This window comes from Schistocerca piceifrons, chromosome X, assembly GCF_021461385.2.
Source record: "Schistocerca piceifrons isolate TAMUIC-IGC-003096 chromosome X, iqSchPice1.1, whole genome shotgun sequence".
NCBI lineage: Eukaryota > Metazoa > Arthropoda > Insecta > Orthoptera > Acrididae > Schistocerca > Schistocerca piceifrons.
Window position 1 is genome coordinate 107,357,665 of NC_060149.1, and position 17,930 is coordinate 107,375,594.

The 17,930-nt window shown below is 37.4% G+C and overlaps 1 protein-coding gene across 2 annotated transcripts in view; it reads right to left on the reverse strand.

Moving 5' to 3' along the window:
• The window catches only part of LOC124721822 (RING finger protein 11), a 38,645-nt gene extending 21,477 nt beyond the window's left edge, over positions 1-17,168 (reverse strand). Inside the window, exons 1-3 of one of the 2 annotated variants that reach the window (XM_047246942.1) lie at positions 17,009-17,168; positions 16,763-16,913; positions 5,128-5,279 (exon numbers count right to left, since the gene is read on the reverse strand). In XM_047246942.1, the coding sequence (XP_047102898.1) occupies positions 5,128-5,279; positions 16,763-16,876 (266 nt within the window). In that variant the 5' untranslated portion in view covers positions 16,877-16,913; positions 17,009-17,168. Of the gene's footprint in view, positions 1-5,127; positions 5,280-16,762 lie in introns of both variants that reach the window. The other variant, XM_047246943.1, reaches the window with a different exon arrangement.
• Between the last annotated feature and the right edge of the window lie 762 nt (positions 17,169-17,930).

Here is a 17,930-nt window from a genome sequence, read left to right on the forward strand (position 1 = left end):
GAAGACACTGAAACAATTCAGAGACAGGCTGCTGGATTTGTTAGCAGTAGGTTCAATCAATGCTCAAGTATTACAGAAATGGTACGGGAACTCAAATGGGAAGACCTGAGTGAAGGCTACGTTCTTTTCGAGGAACACTATCGAGAAACGTGATATTAGGAAGAATTCTGCTTACAGGTGGTAAAACTAATGTTTATTAAAACACAGCTGGTTTTGCAGCCTAAAGCTGCATCATCAAGTGCAACACAGTTGAAAGATCATAGGCGTATCCATCACTCCTCGCCAAAATTTACTTTTCAGTGAATATTGTAAATACTATGCTGAGCAGAAAGTAATAAAGAGAAGATGTGCTCCATTCATTTAGGACAAAATACTGTTAAGTGAAACTTGTGGTTACAGAGCCATGTTTTAAAATTGGCCCGCCACAGTGTGTGGCAGGACAACCTGGTGTTGGGCAAACTAAAAGCGGCCCACACGAACAACAAAAAGACACACTCTTGAGTCTCTGTCGTTTGTGCAGGGTGCTTTTACTAGCGTCTCTCTTTGTTGTTTGTGTGGACTGGTTGTAATTTGTTTAACACCAGGTTACCCTGCCGTCACTGATGCAGGAAAATTTAAAACATGGCTCCATAACCGTAAGCTGCACCTACCAACAGCATTTTGTCCTAAATGAATGAGCACATCTTCGTTGCCTTTCAGTCATCATTGTATTGATGACATTCACTGAATAGTAAATTTTAACTAGGACCAATGTTTGTGTCTATAATCTTTTTATGTTGTTGCACTTGATGATGCAGCTTTAGGCTGCAAAACCAGACGGTGTTTTAATAAATAACAATTCTACCAGCTGTTAGTGGATTTCTTCCTAACATGCCCTTCAACAGCTACAGATGTCTGGAATATAAAAAAAGTTTGTGCTCTGAGAAACTTTAGAGAACTGGCATTTGAAGCTGAATGTAGAATGACCCTACTGCAGCCAATGCACATTTCGCATAAGGACAATGAACATAATGCAAGGGAAATTAGGATTCATACCAAGGCATATGGATGGTCGTTTTTCCCCTCACTCTATTTGCGAGTGGAACAGGAAAGGAAATTTTTTTATTCCAGTCTTAGACCACAATATGAATTGTTTAGACGATGACTGGTTTCAGTCCGTAATGACCATACTCAGATCTTTTTTTACACCATGTCCTAAAGTGGTAAGGCCATAATGGCATCTTCAAACAAAATGACTAATACCGGCACAAAGTGCCCTACATCACACACCATACAGTTGCTTGCAAAGTATGTATGTAGATGTACATTATACGTCTCACTTTCTTTTCAGCCATTTGCCCATCACTACTTCTTAAACCAATTTTCTCCATTTTCCTTGACTGTAATACAACTCTGAACCCCACCTCAATTAACCCTGCACATACAAGATTCTTTACCCTGACACACCTTACTACATTTTGATCCAAACAATCTCCATTGTAGGCCACCAGAATACAATGACTCTGTTACTCTCAGAAAGACAGTTTTGCACTGGGAAATCAAAGTCATATGAATCATTTCTGGGTGCATGAGTACAGTCCAACCAGAAATGAGCGGCAATCGCCTGCAGCTAACCTGACTCTGCACGTCGCGTATTTTTGCTCCTGTGGAACGAGTCATCTAGGGTGAGAGGGTGGCACGAGTAGTGGGCAAGCTCACTGTCACCTAAAATCTGTGTCCCAGGCGCAGTAGCATCCGTGGAGAGGACACTCCATCCAAGTGAGAAGAACACGGATAGCAGCAGTTATCAGTCATAAACTCGCTCTAATGGGTGTAGCAGCAGCCGCCACGGGTCACGATTGACAATGGGAGGAGCCATCGTGGGTCTACTGGCCAGTAACTGCATGCTTCACGCTGAGCAGCCTGCAGTCGGTTAGGGACTGGCCCGGCCTGGTGTCAATTGTTCCACTGGGTGTATGGAACACTAGCACTGCTAGAAGTTTTCATCATAATATTCGGCACCGCTACTACAAAAGTAAAAAAATAAAAAATAAAATAAAAAGTGAAGATATTTCATTTCGCATTAGTACATGGAACATCCGCACTATGCTGCGAGGCTTCCTGGACACCTGTGGAAGCTTGCAAGAGCTACGCAAAATGGCTGCTATTGACTTAGAGCTAGTCAGACTCAGCACTGCAGGAAACCAGGCTAACAGAAGAATGCTCAATATGGGAAAAAAACTACACTTTCTTCTGGAAGGGCAAAGATGTTGCTAGCCCCATACAGCACGGAATCGCTTTTCCTGTGTGCAATGACTTGCTGTGTTGTACCAAAAACCCGATTGGGATCTCAGAACACATTCTCACTGCATTTCACAACAAATAGTGGACCACTGACACTGATATCTGTATAAGCACCAACACATAACTCAGCTGCAGAAGCCAAGGATCAGTTTTATGAACAACTCAGTGATGTACAAGGAGTGCACTCTGTGGACCGTCTTTGCATCCTTGGCGATTTCAACACTAGTATTGGTAGTGATTTTGCCACTGGGCCTGACTGCTTAGGCAAACACAGAGTGGGCATGATTAATGAAAATAGTCAACGGTTGCTTGAACTCTGTGCAAAATATCAGTTGTGTGTCGCCAATAAATACTTTAAAGGCAAACTGGACCACAAGGTTTCCTGGATGCACTTCCACTCAAAACATTGGCACCAATTAGATCCTGTTCTAACTAAAACGAAAGATCTGTATTACTTTCTTCATACACATTCTTTCCTTAGAGCAGACTGTGACACGGATCATGCACTAGTAGCAACAAAAGTGCACTTCGTCACTAAAATGTTTCACTCTGCCAGGACACCTTGCAAAACAAAAATTAATCTTTGCCTAACAAGAAACACTGCTGCAGTAGAGGTATTTAGTGACAAGGCATGAAAAGAGGTGGATCCCTGGGACCCAGCCGCTCCTATTTCTGAAGACTGCCAGAAGATAAAATCACTTCTTACCTTTATGGCTGGAAATGTGATCGGTAATCTGGAAGCAAAATCCCAGGATTGGTTCATCGAGAACATAAATGTCCTGAAACCTCTCCTTGAAGCTCAGCATCAGGCCACTGTCATCTGGCATAAAAACCCATGCAATTCTACATGCAGGGAGCTAAGCAAAGCAAAGGCAGCTGTTCAATGCACTGTCCGTAACTATGTCAACTCCTATTGGGAGTAACTTTGCACTGGCATACATGAGTGTTTCAATGCTGGCAACATTGGTGGTGTGTGCTTGGGCATTCAAAGAAGAGTGTACCACTCAAGGAAATAGATGAAAAAGTCATTACAGATTAAAATTGTCAATTGCACCTTTGGGTAGAACGTTACTCCAGCCTCTACTCACATCTCATCAACATTAGTCCAAACGCAATGGATGAAATTCCTCAGATGACACCTTACCATGACTTGAATTTCATGCCTACTATGGAGGAGCTTCAAAGAACAATAACACAGCTCAAATATAGGAAGAGCCCTGGCAAAGACAACATCTGCACAGAAATTGTAAAACTTAAGCCAGTTTTTCTGCTGCTTTTCAACCTCTTACTGAAATGTTGGGCTGAGGGTACCATGCCGCAAGACATGCACGATGCCAACATTGTTACTTTATACAAAGGTAAAGGTGATCGCGACGATTGCAACTGTCACCGTGGAATCTCATTTCTGAGTATACCTGGAAAAACATTTGCCGATGTGGTTTTGGGCAGACTTCAGAAGCTTGCCGAGCGCATATACTTTTTTCGCGTAAGTCCAGAGTAACACAGACATGTCACACTAGAATATATTATGGCTTCTGTAATGAAGCAACAGCCATGTTGGGGTTTTGCCCTTTGGTTTCATGGTCACTGTAAACTGTTTTGTAATGACACACCATAACTTGAAATCTGAAGACTACCATCTGCCTGCTCAATACAGAATATACATAACCTTTTCTACACAGTGCTGTTCCAAAGCTACATTTCTCATTCAAAATTTAGTCTTCATTGTACAGAAATTGGCAAGGAAGCGATCTTATCAGCTATTAAATATTGTTACACATTCTCATTGTATTCTCTCTCTCTCTCTCTCTCTCTCTCTCTCTCTCTCTCTCTCTCTCTCTCTGTGTGTGTGTGTGTGTGTGTGTGTGTGTGTGTGTGTGTGTGTGTGTGTGTGTTTTTCTAATGAATACAACAATTCTACAACAAATAGGGGCCCATATTAATGAGAATTTGAATGGAAAACACATTTTGGAATGTCTAAAACAACTTATTTCAGCCACATTTGCTCTTAGAATCGTTGCAGATCTTGGGAGAGAGAAATCAGTAATTTGACGTATGTTGCATATTTTTTCAGTATAGTCATATGGAATAATGTTTTGAGGTAACTCATCTTTGAGAAGGAATGTCTTCATTGCACAAAAATGTGCTGTAACAATAATATGTGGTGCTCACCCATTATCATCTTGTAGACACATGTTTAAGGAGTTGGGCATTCTGAATACTGCTTCACAATATATTTATTCCCTCATGAAGTTTGTTGTAAATAATCCACTACAGTTCAAAAGGAACAATGATGCACTTAATTACAATACCATAAGGTAAAATGATATTCATTACTCCACATTAATGTTGTCTTTAGCACAAAAAGGTGTGTATAATGCTGCAAAAATAAATGTTTTCACTTACCCAGTGATACAAAATGTTTGACGGACAGCAAAGTAAAATTTGAAAACAAACTGAGAAAATTTCTCCTTGACAACAACTCCAATTCCGTAGAAGAATTTCTGTTACTGTAATGCGTAAGAGGTGGTGGGTTGGAATTTCTAACACACATCTCTTTTATCTCTTTGAAATAACAAATGAATAAATAAACTTATAAATGTTCAGAATGAAACTGTATGTGCAAATTAATTTGTGATATGATATCATTACACTCTATCGTGCAAAATGATCCATGGAACATACAGCAATACCTAACTAATAACTAACCAACCACACTTTTGGTTTGCGTAATGAACAAATCATCAGTGCTCAATAAGCTATTGTTAATAATGATTTATTAATGAAGTTGTTACTAATAAAAATCTTAAACTGTAACAGTTTGTGACTAAAACTACAACTTACTCTCTGTTCTTTTTACAACCATCGTATGTTCCAGTAGGTAAATGTTGAATTAATCCAATTCTTTTAGCAATTTTGACCTGCTCCTCTTCCGTAAGTTGGGTCACTGGCCTACTTACATTTGGAGATGGGTAATATACAGGAGTAGGCTCTTGCTATATAAAAATAGTTTTGTACATTTTAGTAAGGAAATAAAATATAAATTTACCTTAAATTAATATGCACAGTAACACAAAAGCATTTGTATGCAACAGAAATGATATTATTGTCACAAACTACAGGCACATTAGCTGAGAAATCAAATCCACATTGAGATTATTTAGCTGCAACTTCCTGGACGTCAGTTCACAGCTACATGAGTCAATTACTTTGTGAATTCTTCATGTCTTCAAGTTCAGTTATATACTACCTCCAAGGTATTAAATAATCGAACTTTTTTTTCTTTGATTGTATAAAAAACATGATGAACATGTTGGAGCATAAAAAAGCTCCAAACATTAATTACACAACTAAAATCATATGAAAAAGATGTACTTTAAATTAAAATGACTGTTACTAGAAGTCTGTTTCCCAAGGAGCAACAAAAACAACAATGTGAAAAGCATGAAGTAAATACTGAAATCACAACTTATCCAAACAGAAAGATGTTCACATCCCACCTTATACAAAAAAAGATATGCAGTTTGCAGCATGCAGCTTTTTTGTGATCTTCTAGTCACCGATATATGGCACAGGTCATGAATAAATAACTTAAGTAGAACCTAACAGTTTCATTGTTAAATATAATATCTGTTTAGCTGAAGAATATGGAATGAAATACTTATTTTTTACATTTTGTATTCAAATTGTTATATAAAGTATTCTTCTTCATGTTCATAGTGGAACACATCCCAATAAAGTATGAAACAACCAGTAACACTCCTCATGAAACACAGACGCAGAAGAGGATGAACACTCACAGTTTTCACTAATAACCGAAATTGCTGATACAGAAGTTACAACAAATTATAGTGTTAGGATAAATAACACATCAGTAGTTCAGACAGACAATCTAACACAGGTTACGTCATAACTATTGATATTGTTTCACTGCAAAATTTTAACAGGTCTTCATATTGTGTTCTATCTTTGCAAATGTGTAATTCCTCAGAAACAGCAAATGAATATGTTGTTTCAAAATTTTTGATGCATGTCACACCTATTCAGAATGTATTGGAAGGGAAATGTAACATCATAGACAACTCTCTCTACACAATTGTCTATTGAAGTTTGGGTCACTGTAAAGACAGAATCTGCTAATAAACCAATGTTATTGGTCAAAGCTGCTAACACTTTTATTGGAAGGGGGGAGGGGGACAGATACAATACAATTACTACAGACCGAAAAGAACTTCACTATACATACTGTAACATATTTCCAGGATATCCAACCCATATTTAATTACATAGCTAAATAATCACAACAAGAAATCCTATACAATAAATGTAGCACATTTATTATTTACGGGCAGGAGACCAGTGCAACCTATTAGCTTAGAAAGTGTTTTGACTTATTTACACTGTCGACTGAAGTAAGTAACTGCTGTTGCTGCAGTTGTTCTTTTGTTCCCAATGAATGGAACTCTGACAACCTAATTTAACAGTTATTTCCATAATGGATCTTGTTGCAAATTACAGGCACACCAAAAGGAAGGTAAATGAAATGATATTCAGCGAGGACAGAAAGTTGTCAGTATCAACTAAACACTTAAACAAAAAAAATAAATAAATACATAAATAAAACTGGCAAATAAAAAATAAAACTGGACTTGTGGCTAGATGAACAGAATGAACAGAACACACAGGTAAAATATAACACTGAATCAGCAATGTAAAAAAAGTGAGAATGTATAAAATACAAAGTTTCTGTAAGAAAACAATGACAATAATAATGAAAAATGGTTTCTTAGACACAAATTTGAAATAATCAATCCAAAAGATGGCACATACAAGGTGAGAGGTTGGAGGGGGGTGTTTAACATGATGTGAAAGAATAACTAAATGTCATACATGTCATTACACCACAACACTATGAAAAGGTGAACAGCTGTAACAGCACGTATTACAAACAGCCATGTAGATTATGTAAATTTGTGGCAAAAAAATAAATTTATCCCTAATACATCTCAACAGACTGTGTAAGATGGACAAGGAATGTAAACGGAACACAAAATTTGAGAATTGAGGACTGTGGTTTTAAAACGGATTTTTTTTAAATCGTGTGGAAATACAATGCCAAGCAAATATGTATTCAGCTGCACATAACTTTGTGCTGAATAGCAGTTCTACAGTTACAGGTAGTCAATGAGGCCTACAATCACTTGCAATAAATACGGTAAGATCCTATTCAGACATATGCACTGTACCTGTTGTCATGCCAGTCTTCATGAAGCATACCAGTAACGCATTATACAAACAAGACAATGTAAACAGTATACATTTTTCAGCTCATACCAATGAAAAAAGGAAAAATCATAAACAGTGGATCTGCTAATCAAAATAGATTCAATTACTAGTGCCATAAGAAAAATTGGCAACAATGGGGGCACAGAAATTATATTGTTAACATCTTGCATATTTCCATTTACTTATGTCCTCTGGGATAATATTTGGGGAGGGGGGTTTCATCCTCTGTGAAAGAAGTATTCATGTCCAAATGAGAATAAATGAAATAACATGTAGGCTTTCAAATGCGAAATACTTAAATCTGTTAAATGAGTTTGGAATGCCAAAGGACTCTTGGACATCAAGCCTCAGAGTTTATATATTTCTGGTCTTCATTTTCTTAATTCTAAATGCACTTATCATTCAGAAACAAATCCCTTCAAACATTTTGTTTCCCACGCTAAGCTACTGGTTTTGTCATATTTTTGCTCGCTATTTTTAACAATTTTTCTTATTCCTTTTTACAATCCTCTTTTGTTCTTAATGTTCACTTTCCACCACTGTTTCTTCTTACACTGAGGTGACAAAAATCATTGGATACCTCCTAACATCATGTCAGACCACATTTTGCCCAGCATAGTGCAGCAACTCGACATGACATGTACCCATCAAGTCGTCAAAAGTCACCAGCAGAAATAGTAAGCCATGCTGCCTCTATAGCCATCCGTAATTGCGAAAGTGTTGCCAGTGCAGGATGTTGTGTATGAACTGACCACTTGATAATGTCCCATAAATGTTTGATGGAATTCAAGTCGGGCAGTCTGAGTGACAAATCATTAGCTCGAACTGTCCAGAATGTTCTTCAAACCAATAAAGAACAATTGCAATCTGGTGACATGGTGCACTGTCGTCCATAAAAAATTCATTGTTGTTTGGGAACATGAAGACTTTGAATGGCTGCAAATGGTCTCCAAGTAGCTGGACATAAGCATTTCCAGCCAATGATTGGTTCAGCTGGACCAGAGGACTCAGTCCATTCGATGTAAACACAGCCCACACCAGCCACTACCAGATTGCACAGTGCCTTGTTGACGACTTGGGTCCATGGCTATATGCAGTCTGCACCACACACTAATCCTACCATCAACACTGACCACCTGAAATTACGGTGCATCATACCAGGCCACAGTTTTCCAATAACCTAGAATCATTAGCTCAGGAAGAGTGCTACAAGTAATGTCATACTGTTAGCAAAGGCACTTGCACTGCTCATCTTCTGCTGCAGCCAAACAATGTCAAATTTCACGGCTGTCCGAATGAATACATTCATCATATGTCCCACATTGATTTCTGTGGTTATTTCATGCAGTGGTGCTTGTTCATTAGCTCTGACAACTCTGCACAAATGCCGGTGCTCTCTGTCATTAAGTGAAGACTGTCGGACAATGCGCTGCCAGTGGTGAGAGGTAATGCCTGAAATTCGGTACTCTTGGCACACTCTTGACAATGTGGATCTCAGAATATTGAATTCCCTAATGATTTCCGAAATGAAATATCCCACACGCCTAGCTCCAACTACCATTCTGGATTCAAAGCCTGTTAATTCCCATTTTGTGCCATAATCCTGTTGGAAACGTTTCCACATGAATGACTTGAGTACATATGACAGCTCTGCCAATGCACTACCCTTTTATACCTTGTGTATGCTATACTAATACCATCTGCGTACGTGCATACCGCTATCCGATGACTTTGTCACCTCAGTGTATATCCCATACCCACTGTCTGATTCAGATCTATGGGCACATTTCTATTAGCATTATGTTCGTATCATTATTAGTTCTGCTCCCTTGTAGATGATGATGTATCACACCTGTTCTTGCTATTTCCTGATAAACTTGTTTGGGGAACTTTTCAGGGTCACAAGGCAGGTCAAGAAACTGGAGTAGTGCTATTCACCACATTGGTTAACATTACTCAATTTTCCCACAAAAAAGAAAGTGGGTTGAAAAAAAAGAAGAGAAGAGTAATTAGAAACAGAGATCAACGGAAAATGCAATACAGCCTCAGAAGTAAAAATACACATGATGTACACATGTAAACTGTATACTCATTTAAGTGCTGCTTAAGTTACTAGCTTGCTGCTTAGGAATGGGACTAATTAATGTAAACTGGTCAAGGACATGAACACAAAATAAAACAGATTCTTAAAGAATTTATCTGTGCCACAGTGTGCAACAAATTCATCCATTAAAAGGTTTGAAACAAATGGTTCAAAAGCCACATATCCTGCAATATTTCACCAAGCATACCAATATGGACTGTTAATAGCATGGAGAGGGAGGGGGGGGGGGGGGGGGGGAAGGAGATATATTTGACATAGCTACATATTAGTTACGTAGCCCAAGACAATAATGGAAGTGGTCAGCATGCTGCCTTTTTTTTTTCGGTGAGAAAATGCACTGTAACTGCAAAACACTCATTCCACATCATAGTGAAAGACTTCAATAAGATTCATGCACGAGGGTTGAAAACAAGCCATTAACTTTCAAGAAGATTTTATTTACATTTTAAAGTAATGAAGTTTTTCCATTAAGCTTGATTGCATTACTTGTTTCATCAGCAAAATTAACTATTGCTGCTTTTTGGCTATATGACGGCAGGTCATTTATTTATAATAATAACAAGTGTGGAGCCAGAATTGATCTCTGTGGTGCAACTGTAGTGATTATTCCCCATTCTGAAGATGGTGAATATATTGGGGAACTGGATGTCTTGTTTACTGTGTATACATTTTACATTTTTGTCCTAAGCCATTCTTTTTAAGAAGCTTCTCTGAATTAATGTTTCAAAGAGCTCTTTTTCAATTTGGCAAGCATATTGTATAAAACTTTATTGTGCTTTCAACAGTATATGTAAGTATGGAAGAAGTGGGAACTCCATGATACATAATAACCAACCAGGTTTATGAATATTGCTGCAATTGACCATAGAACTGACTGCTACTCAAATAAGCTTCAATTGAATGAATGCAATGCGGTGTTTCTTGGAGGTGCTTTCTACAAGTTCTTCAATTTATGCTGTTATTTATGAAAGAAAAATATCCAGTATAAATGTTATGTGCCTGGAAATTTGGCATCTACACATGTCATAATATTTTCAGAGTTCCACTTGCTGAATTATGAAGTGGGAACTGAGTTCTCCAGCTTGTACTTAATTCTTGACAGACCTTAACTTATATTGCACAGTTTTCTTCCATCACTGTCTAATCTTTGCTTTTGTACCTTCTTTATTTCATTTCTTTTATTTTACTTCTAGATTATCTTTCTCCCATTACTTTTCATTGTTCATTCATTCATTTATTTCTTAGTTTCTTTCCTACTGCATCCTCCTCTGTGTTAAAGCAGCCTGCTTGATTTGCCTTTTCTGTTCTGATAGCTGCCAGACAACAAAACTGTTTTCTCATGAAACTTGTTTTACTAATATCTCAATATTTCATTTGTCTACTTTTGATTTGTGTTCTTTGACTTCTCTGCTTGTGTATGTAACATGCTCCCTTGCAACAGGGCTGGAACTATTACCTGAATACTTCACATTTCTCCCTCTTCCCCAGAGGGAAGAAAAGTGATGAGTAACTTACTACATATATTTGTTTTTCCTATGAATAATAGTTTCATGTTCACAGTGCACAAAAACTAGTCATATGGCATGGGAAATAGTCAAACTGAAACACTGGATCTTAAGCAGCTCCTAACTCCCCTTCAGAATCTATGTCGAAATATAGATCCCAAAAAATGTGAAAAATGAAATCACAAAATGCTACACAGTCACAATAAGATATTGCAGTACTTCAGGGAATATTTATTTCATTATAACATCTGTCACAGAGCACAAATGTTTATCAATCAGGTTATTAATTTCTGATATGAATATAATAGAGGGAAACATTCCACATGGGAAAAATATATCTAAAAACAAAGATGATGAGATTTACCAAACAAAAGCGCTGGCAGGTCGATAGACACACAAACAAACACAAACATACACACAAAATTCTAGCTTTCACAACCAACGGTTGCTTCGTCAGGAAAGAGGGAAGGAGAGGAAAAGATGAAAGGATGTGGGTTTTAAGGGAGAGGGTAAGGAGTCATTCCAATCCCGGGAGCGGAAAGCTCCCGGGATTGGAATGACTCCTTACCCTCTCCCTTAAAACCCACATCCTTTCATCTTTTCCTCTCCTTCCCTCTTTCCTGACGAAGCAACCGTTGGTTGTGAAAGCTAGAATTTTGTGTGTATGTTTGTGTTTGTTTGTGTGTCTATCGACCTGCCAGCGCTTTTGTTTGGTAAGTCTCATCACCTTTGTTTTAGGTTATTAATTTCGGTCAATGACCTAAAAATAAGCATATAGATGAAGCTGAGTAGATGCAATAGACTACAAGTATCGTGTCATTACATATACAGGGTGGCCAGAAACAGCTTGTAAGCACATTGCACAGTAGGCTGTGCTGAGCAATAATTTTTGAGTAAAAATTCTATATGTTGCACCTTTCCCAAGTTAATTAGCATTGAAGTTAGCCAATCAGACCATTGTGTGCTCAATTTCAAACAGCCCACCACAGAAGGTGTCACCAGTCACAATCTTCGTTTTGTTTCCTAAAACCTAACAACAGAGCAACACAAAAATTGGACATGGGCTGTCTCGTGCACTATCATCTATGCTATAAGAACAAGTGACACTAATTGCAGTGCAATGTATCACATTTTTTCCTTAACAACTATTTCTATCCTGCAACACCACTACACTCTCTTCTGACCACCCAGTATTGATGGTGCAGTCATACTCACACAAGCTTCATCATAACATTACAATTTTGAGTACCATGAACACTATTGTAATGTAGATGCTGACACTTTCAACTTGTAAGTTGCAATGTTGTTCACAGTACTCAAAATTGTAACTTTATGATGAAGCATGTATGGCTAATTATCATGACTGTACCATCTATATATGTAATGACATGATGTGTGTAGTATACTTCATCTATTCAGCTATCTTTGTATGCTTACCTTTTGGCCATCAACAGACTGGAATTAATAAACTAGTTGATAAATGTTTGTTGTCTGTGACTGGATATGTAATAAAATAAAAATGAAACCAGGTGTTGGAGAAAGTGGTAGCATAAAAATATATGATATTCACTGGAAACCTTCCTCTGCCACATTTGTGTTAAATATATTGTCTCCTGGAAATGGTATTATTTTCTTCATCTTGTCTTTTCACTTTACTGTTCTCTTTGTTGGCATCACTTGCACATGTTTTCCTCATTTGTTCTGCTAGCGAAATGATTCACTGACATTATTTGAATGCTCCATCAATCATACCTCACTTTATGTAAAAGATGCCATTTATTTTAAATATAATACATTTTCTCAGTGAAATAAAGCTACATGTTACCCATGTACTCACTGACTCTTGTTATATTTACATTACTCTTAATGTAAATTTCACTGGCAGTATTTTACTACAGGACATTTTACTTTACATTTCGTCTAATACAACATTAGTGACAGTACTGGCTGGCCAAATGGTTATCACATTTCTCTATTGGCCTTTTACGTCTGCTTTTAAACCAGAGCCACTCTTTTTGTCCGACATAATGCCTTAAAGGTCATTGCAAGGTTCAGTGAAACTTGTTCCAATTCTACAGCCAAGATTTTTATGCTTTCACAATTGTAAGCATCTACCAAAGAACATCAAATTATCAAACAACTCCCTGGTGAGCGTAAGCAGGTTATAGCAGTACATCACTGTTTATTCATTATACACAGATTTATTTTAAAGTGCTGCCTTAGAGTGAGTACATAAACAAAATTTCATTGACTGATAAGATGACACTTCTAAATTTTCACTGTTTTCATCAATTCACAGTCTATATTTTGATTGAACAGAGATGAAATCCTGTACGTAGAGTTTAACGCATGCCACCTTTCTCATGTGTGTATAAGTTGTGTACAAAATTGTTAATAAAAAGTATTTTCAATGTATGAGCACGGCAACTCCTGTATCATAGTGATATGATCCTTAGATGAATAAAAACAAATAAGTGAACAGGTGTTTTATTAGTTTCTCATGTGCCAGTGCAATTGTGTGTCAAATATGCACAGCTTATAAGTACTGTAAATGATATGACCCTCATTGAAATTTCTGATTCTTAGAAATCTGTGGCACAATTTGATTAAAATAAGGGATTAGTTATAGGACACATTCTGAGACATCAAACTATCAGCAACTTAGTATTGGAGGGAAGTGTGGGGGGTAAAAATTGTAGAGTGAGACCAAGGGATGAATACAGCAGGCAGGATCAGATAGATGTAGGTTGCAGCAATTACTTAGAGATGAAGAGGCTTGCACAGGATAGAGTAGCATGGACAGCTGCATCAAAACACTCTCTGGACTGAAGGCAACAACAACAAGAAACAATTACTTCCTAACATATGCCAAACATCCCAACTTCATAAGGCATTCTACACCAGACAGAAAATTATCCAAGTTTTTGGGTGGTCCAATACTGAACTACCTGTGATAGCAGCAGCAGTAGCAACACCGTTGAAGAACTGTACAACCTTCAGCATTTCCTCAACAAAAAAAAGTAGGCTAACACCACCAAGTGACTCAGACAGCAGTCTCAGCAAGTACAAACTGTTTGAATAGCAGTATAGAAAAGAAAAGAAAAATAAGAAATAATCTCAGTATCCTACAGCAAACAAGAAAAGACTCTGACAGCTAAAGTAGTTTTTGTACTAAAGGCACTTCCGGAAGGAAGTGATATATCAAACCACATTACAAACATAAGTCAGATAATGTCAAACACTTGAGTTTTACATAGAGTAAAGAAATAATCTAGGCAGGGATCATACATTGATATAGTTGTAAATACTGTAAACAATACATTCCTCACTAAGTAATAAATAAGATTAGAAACCACTCTCTTTTTTCCCCCTTGAACTTGGCTGGCAATTTTTATAGATCATCAGAACAGAAAGCTCATGAGGATGAATATACAAAAAAGGATGATGATGATGCTTGGTTTGTGGGGCACTCAACTACGTGGTTATCAGCGCATGTACAAATTCCCAACCATTGATCAGTCCAATCTCGCCACTTTCAGTCATCTCGAGGCAGGTGAAACAAAAAAGGAAGAAAGTGGTTCAACAGTCCATCAATGACAAGATAATTAGAGATGAGTGAATACTCTGCTGACTAAGGAAAGGAACATGAATCAAACATGTCCTTTACAAAGGAACCATCCACACACTTTCCCTAAGCAACTTAAGGGAATCATGAAATACCTAAAACTAGATGGATAGACAGGGAATTGAATGCCATTTCTCCAGAATGATATGCCAGTGTTTTTACCAGTGTAACATCTTGCTTCCTAAGATTGAAAAGGACACTACTAAAAGACAGGAAACAAGTGAGTGAGTGATAGTGAAGTAACATTACAGGATGTATATTAAGGTCTCTGAGAAAAATAGGGTGGCAAGAAATCATCCAGCAATTCTCTACAAATGTGAAACGTCAATGTGTACCTTACTCCCTCCAAGTTTTCCATGGCATTCAACCTGTAATGTAGTTTTCGTTAACTGCAAGCTCATAATTTTCTCAAAGCAATTATAAATATAGGGTTTATCATCTCTTACCACTACTGCCTGAAAGTCTCACTATTTCTTACGCACTGGAGAGACCACATATTGCAGTAGGCCCTACTATGTTAATGTAAAATAATTTCTCAAAATCAAAACACAACACACTGTCATTGACAAGAAAGCTATGTTTGAAAATGGTAGTGCTTTCCCAAGCAGGCACCAGTTCTTGCAACTAGTAACAGGAGAGTGCTTGGCATGATAGAGAAGAGGACGTTAAAGTTTAACATGGGTACTGAACAACACTGTTATTCAGAATTTTTCCATAAACACTTGATAATGTAAGAAAAAAAATGTTGGAAAAATAGGGCTTAACACTTCAACATTTAGACACCTGAGTGGGACTTTCTGACTTTCAAAACCAAGTAATTCAGCTCAAAATGTGTGTCAAGATAGACTTCATATTAGGCTAAAGTTGAAGAGACAGTGTATCCTTTGATACTGGTAGATGCAATCCAGATAGTCTGACTGGCTTGAGGAAAACATTGTTTGTGTCAGCAGTCATAGCACTATCATGTAATCAGTATATTTTAAAGTACTCTGAAAGTCATACTCAATTTTAATTAACTAATACAGTTACTTTGTTAATGGTTAAATAGTACATATAAATATGGTTTCTCTATCAGCTTAACACAGAATCCAACCTATGACTATCCTATGGTCTATTTTAATCTATGTACATAACAAAGAGAGCTGGAATAATGACCGAACATTAACTGTGCCCCATACACATAAAACTTACTAGTGTCTATGCTCTATGTTGAAGATCTATGTTCCAATATACAACGTAAAGTATTTTATTGTACACACATTCTACATTAAAAAAATGTGGATAAATGAATTAGTTTCTACTTTGAAAGTGACATGACAACCGACAAATCAGACTGTTACAGCTTTTTGTATGTTTCACAACATTTATCCACTGTGGTAAAATTTTGTTATAAATAGTGCACCTATCAGAAGTAACAAACTTCCGCGATAAAATCTTTTTGTGTCGCATAGCAAAACATGTAACTGAAAGCAGGTCTATCCTTAACTGTACAAACCAAGAAATCAGCAACAATTTTAAAATTTTTGCAACAGTTTATTCTCGCACTTTTTCATCTTGTCATGATTACGGAGGCAGACCAGGTCGGTGGAAAATTTTGCATCTATTAACTACACCTCATCAGATGAGATTCCGAAAAATTTTAACAGATTTTGCAGATGCTGTAGCCAAAACCATGGATGAATTCCAATCGGTTTGGCACCCCAGTGAGCATTACCGTACGTCGTCATAAATTCGCAAGTACAAATTAAAAAATTTATGGACGGGTTTCTGCTATTGTAGACTTTTCTACCAAAACACCTAATCCAGAAACAAGAAACCGAGACATTAAAAACGATGTCCAAGAAAGAAAAAGGACGAAACAATAAGAATAAAACAGTTTATACTTGACACAGGCTGAAAGGAGACCACATTACCATTAATCATATACACAAATGTGCAAATTATTTCGCATCTACGCACCTGGTACGGAGGTGGTGGACCAAGCTGATCTGACGAAGTTGAATCCCTGTTTGTTTCCGATCCCCTTAAAAGCGAAATGTCGTCTGCAGTTGTTCCTTTGAGACAGTTTCCCATGTTCACTAATTTATTTATATCACATCGGCTAACGATTCTGCCAACAAAAAATATGTATCACTTTCTACCTGCTAGTATGAGTTGTCAAATCGTCTCAGTTCATAACAAAGGAAACTCCGAAAGAACAAGTACCTAACGGGAAATTTTAAAATTGTGATGGAATCAATTACGATCACACATGCTTTTTTTCAATTTTGAGAATCACGGCCAAATGATTCCTCTGGAAAAGGAATTTACCAAAACAATCCGCGGCCGTGTCATTCTAAACAAAACTTGAAAAAACAACTGCATTTTAAGCCAAAGATGCTACTAGCGCAATAGTCGCGTAATATGGATTCCAAAGTAACAATGCTACGTAACCATGATTATGTGATAACCACAAAACTACATGGCGACGTTTTGCTTGTGTAAAACCATCCATAAATTTCTGCTTTGTGTAATACGCGATGTGGTGACCAATTTATGAAACCCATCACAGCTCATACGGTCGTTTACTATGGTTCGCCATCTGATTTGGCATATGCCCCGTCGGTACATAGAAATCCGATTTTCGTATGAGAGAACGGAATGGAGCGTCACGTCAAAATATTCCACAAAGTATTTCAAAAGGCAGTATTTGCACAGGCTACTAACAGCATGGAACGGGACAGAATGGAACGGGTCATCGCCGTCAAGGTTTCTCGGGAAGGAAGTTTTGCATGCTGACTTTGGTGAGTGGAACGGGTCGTCGTCGGCTACCATCAGAAGTTAACCTATTTTCACCGCGCACATTCATTTATGTAAGATTTTGTGCTTCTGCGTCTCCTTAGTCTTTATTTTATTATTTTGCTTTCTTTTTGTGACAAATTGCACATGTTCCATGACAACTTGGTTATTTTTTCCATTAAGTATGAAGCGACATGATATCGTCCTGAATAACAAAGACTGCAGTGACCAATTTTTTGTGTTTGTTTCCTTTGCTTAGCATTTGAGGTATTTTTTGAGTTTTGCTTTTGTATTTTCCGCGCTAGATGCTGCCCTATGAATATGATTCTGCAATTTCGAGTGGTATCTA